We start from the raw sequence: 1,997 nt of genomic DNA, 5'->3' as shown, positions 1-1,997 counted from the left end.
TCACACACTGTGGGGCCTCGCCCACGCTGCAAGCATAATCCAACCGCGCCTGGATAGACAAATAGAACCAAAAATAATTGCATGGTTACAAGTTCAATCGATCTATTGAACTATTGATGTTTATCTGTTTCATGAGATGCAACGTCATTATTGATGGTGTGTTTATTCACCTGATTGTCATTAGAGCTTAATGGCCCTCTGTGGCTATTGGCTGAGTAATTCAAAACTGTATAGTTTTAGATAGCATATTGGCGTAAGTGTTAAAAGGGGATAAATGTAATTTATATAGTCATTGCTAAGTCCTCTAACTACTGCATTGGTAAGTCATCTAACGACTGCATTGCTTAGAGAATGTAGGATGTTAACTTTAGTTTTTAAATTTGGGAATCACTTGTTTAATCATAAACAAAAATACACAAAGCACATTGTAATTATTGGACAATACAGTAAAAGTTAGAGCTCTGAAATCGTATTGTTGTGTACAGAATATCAACAAAGCCAATAATATAACAGTGATGGTTGCTACATCATTCGGTTTGTGGGTGTTGGTTTTGTTTTGTGATGGGATTTGTGTGTGTGTGTGTGTGTGTGTGTTTTTCTTGTTATTGTTACTGTTGCTTCAGCACGATTCTTTACGGTTGGTACATTTGAAATTTGTATTTGGTCGAAATAGGACGTCGGAATTGCTCTAAACCTATTGGATGTTTTTACTCGTTCGTTATTATTTATTTATGGTGAATGATATCCAAAGAAAATGTGCTTATGGATGCTATTAGATCAATGCAAAAATTCATAATGATCTGGGTTAGAGGGCCCATGTGTTTTTACACTTTAATTATCAAATAGGATATGGACGTTTAATAATTAGTTGGGCACAAAATGTGATTTGAAAACAGGTCATCTTTTGATTAGAGACGTGATAATCTGATTGGCCCGATTCTGTTTCATTTGTTAATTGAATATTAATGTAAACTTGCGTCATGACAAGATTAAGAATCAAATGTATGCGTTTGTATCAGAATCGTTTATCTTTCAAAAGAGTACAGCACTTCAACTCACATACTTTATTATTAAATTGTTATTGCTCAATCAATAAAACCAAATTTTCCGAACTCATTCGGTATGGTGTATACTTATAAACTCATAGATACGTGGTTAATGTGATGTGAGACTCTTCTGTCTGAAGTATTTGGATCTCATTTCAAATGTGATGTACATTGATATAATATTTGTTTATGTCAAAGATGTGTTTATTTTACTGGCTGTTGGACTTAAATCACAAAACGTGGTGGTGACTGTGAATGATACTTTATTTCTGTAAACCCTGTTTTTGTGAATCCTTTTGGATAAATCATATATTTATTGGTAATCAGGGTAACTTCCCACTTGTCTTTGTTTTGTGATTCTTAAGTATCAAGCTTCGGTTTCGACAAAATTGGATAAATCGTGCGTTTCAAATTTATAGATTGACACACATGATTGATAATATTGATTGATCACGTAGACAAGATAGATTCAAACCTTGCTCATCCAGATAAAATATAAATGTTAGACAGAAAACTTTAATGTTTTGTACTATTTACTTATGAATTGATATCAAATTCGAATCAAGAAATGCCTTCTCTCTAGATAGTTTTAATACTTTGATTGACCGAAAGTCATACTATCTAACATTTCAGTATGACCAGTTTTTCGCACTCAATATCATTGATGACATTGATAATCACTTTGCATTTTTCACATCAAAGTCAAAGGCATTTAAAGGATACAATCCTCATTTATTCCTTTAGCCACGTTATGTTATCTTATGTTATAGATACATAAAGTCTGTCTTTTGTTTGCTTCAAGAGCGTTTGCCACAAAACTTCCTGTATTCATAGCAATCTGAAAGGAAGTCAGGGAACCATGAGTTTTCTACAAAAATCAGCAATGAATTCGAAGTTGAAAGTGGATCAACTATACAACAATCCACCTCCACCAAGCTTTGAAGCGTGCTT

At 33.5% G+C, this 1,997-nt stretch overlaps 1 protein-coding gene across 1 annotated transcript in view; it reads left to right on the top strand.

Moving 5' to 3' along the window:
* Positions 1-634: 634 nt before the first annotated feature.
* The window catches only part of LOC144963502 (uncharacterized), a 16,158-nt gene continuing 14,795 nt past the window's right edge, over positions 635-1,997 (top strand). The window contains exon 1 of the mRNA XM_078897579.1: positions 635-1,997. This exon is cut by the window's right edge and continues 79 nt beyond it. Coding sequence (XP_078753705.1) covers positions 1,906-1,997 — 92 coding nt within the window. The 5' untranslated portion in view covers positions 635-1,905.

Source organism: Berghia stephanieae, chromosome 1 (genome assembly GCF_034508935.2).
Source record: "Berghia stephanieae isolate SIO BIC M18660-M18661 chromosome 1, UCSD_Bste_1.3, whole genome shotgun sequence".
Taxonomy (NCBI): Eukaryota; Metazoa; Mollusca; class Gastropoda; order Nudibranchia; family Aeolidiidae; genus Berghia; species Berghia stephanieae.
The sequence above is the reverse complement of the archived record's forward strand: the minus strand, read 5'-3'. Positions and strand labels throughout refer to the sequence as shown.